We start from the raw sequence: 2,168 nt of genomic DNA, 5'->3' as shown, positions 1-2,168 counted from the left end.
AAAATTTTATTTTTATCAGTATTTTTATTTTAATCAAAATATGTTGAAACAAAAGTGAAACTAGAAAAAATTTTGCCAGATTTATTTTAGCTCTATAACGCTGTAATTCGATTAAGGGGCTGTATTTTGTGACTTTTAGATAGACGAATACAAAATCTATTCAACAAAGTGTGATTGAATTTGACATTGATCTCAGAACCATCCTATAGTCTAATTGAAAAAATTTTGTATGAATTTCGAATCGCTTGTTTATATTTCTTGGCATAATAGTACCTTAAAAAAAAGAGCCTACCTGAGTTGTCAATCACACCTTGTTTAATACACCTTGGACGAATATTGATAATTTTTGTGTCAATAAACTACATTAAGGAGAAATAGCAATTCATTATACATGCATACATATAAATAGTTACATATGTTTGATATTGGCCGTTTATTATATTTTAATAATATATTTTTGGGCTCCAGGCCGAGTATTAAATAAAATATGTATAACACTTTTGCTTTTTCAATATTTGTGGCGAAATATCGACAGAAGCAAAAGTAAATAAAGCAGTAAAATTGTAATGTTTTACGCGACCTATAGCAAAACATATAAATAATAGGTTAAATATTAATTTCATATTTCGGTTTAAATTATACAATTCTCTTAAACAGATATATGTATATGTATAAAAATTTTCATGATAAAAAATAAAAATGTAATGTTTTTAGGATGATACATTTTATTACCTCCGAGTATTGTCTTCTTTACTTTGCCAACTACTTTCATAGGAAATATCCAATCAAGATATAAATATTTAAGGGACACTCAAACAAACGCGGTATTGGAAGTACGGTACAAGGCGGTACATAGTATAGTTATGTACCGCCTTGTACCACACTTCCAATACCGCGCATGTGTGAGAGTGACTCTTTATTTACGTAATTAATTCCTTATCTAAAACTTGGACTAATATAAGAAGTGGAAACAAATAACAATAAAATGCAATCAACAGGTGTTTGCTCAACGCTTTTCATAAACATCTACGGGTGTTCATAGACCTAATCTCATACTCATTACGGATCTTCGAAGATATTCCGAAATACCGATGGAATCTCATTAAGCATATCGCTAGCCAACATACTGCGGCCCAATTTTTGATAACCGGCAGCATTGCATTTCTTGACCAAATAACACGCGGCGAACGTAGCTACAAATGCGGCATTTGCTTGATTAGATTCTAAAGCCCAATGGAAAAATGTAGCAATAGAGCCGCATAGTAAATCCCCTTGACCACCACAACGACGTCCAGAACCTCCAGCCGGTAAAGTATAGATTTCAGATGTGCTTGGTATATAGATCTTATCGTGCGGTCCCTTTTCAAGTACAATCACACCATCTCCCAGTTGTGCCATACGGTGTTTCATGACCTCCACATCTTCAGTGAAGAGACGACGAAATTCGACTTTGTTTGGCGTCAAGATGACGTTACATAATCCGTTTACTAAATCGATATTTTCATTGAGTATAAATAAACCATCCGCATCGATGACTAGTGGTTTGTTAAGCTCTTTACATAGTTTGATAAGGCGTATAGCAGTCTTTTGTATCTTTGGGTCACGTCCTAGTCCAGGTCCAATCACCAATACATGGAGGCGCTCCATCCACGGCGTTATTTGCTCCACTGCATCATCTGCATCTAGCAAAGGGTGTACGATTAATTCTGGACTGTAAGATTTAATGACAACCGCTGCATCTCGCTGGCAAAATACATGAGCCAGGTCGGCACCTACACGCATAGCGCTTATGGCTGAGAAATATGGTGCACCCGTATACTCCAGCGAACCCCCGATGACACCAATACGTCCAGCTTGACCTTTGTGACGTTGATTGACGCCGCTATCGGTGGCATTCAATGTTGGCACTACTGTGGAACGCGTTAGCTTCAGCAGCTTTTCAGCCTGTACAGGTATTTCTATGAACTTGGACATTTTATAACTATAAGTCGTTCTGTGAATATAGCTGGCACCAAGCCAATTACCGATAATCTTCCGATGTGAATGAGTAAATAAATAATAATTCAGCTTGGTCACGTTGCCAATCGGCTTTGTCAAGTTCATTTCTATGTTTTCCCGTTTGTTCACAATATAACCAGTAAACAACCTTCGGTGAATTTGGCGACTGC

At 36.3% G+C, this 2,168-nt stretch overlaps 1 protein-coding gene across 1 annotated transcript; it reads right to left on the bottom strand.

Annotated features, from left to right (window-relative positions):
- Window positions 1-71: 71 nt before the first annotated feature.
- On the bottom strand, window positions 72-2,118 carry Naxd (NAD(P)HX dehydratase). The gene has a single exon (XM_017606829.1). It carries the CDS (start codon window positions 2,101-2,103, stop codon window positions 1,060-1,062), a length of 1,044 nt encoding a protein of 347 aa, XP_017462318.1. The 5' UTR covers window positions 2,104-2,118; the 3' UTR covers window positions 72-1,059.
- Window positions 2,119-2,168: the final 50 nt, after the last annotated feature.

Source organism: Rhagoletis zephyria, unplaced genomic scaffold, assembly GCF_001687245.7.
Source record: "Rhagoletis zephyria isolate East Lansing unplaced genomic scaffold, Rhagoletis_zephyria_1.1 Rzeph_scaffold_48614, whole genome shotgun sequence".
NCBI lineage: Eukaryota > Metazoa > Arthropoda > Insecta > Diptera > Tephritidae > Rhagoletis > Rhagoletis zephyria.
Note: the sequence above shows the minus strand (reverse complement) of the source record. Positions and strands in the feature narration are given on the sequence as shown.

Excerpts from the sequence above, each read along its gene's own strand:
- Naxd (XM_017606829.1), bottom strand. The coding sequence starts at position 2,103 with ATGAACTTGACAAAGCCGATTGGCAACGTGACCAAGCTGAATTATTAT.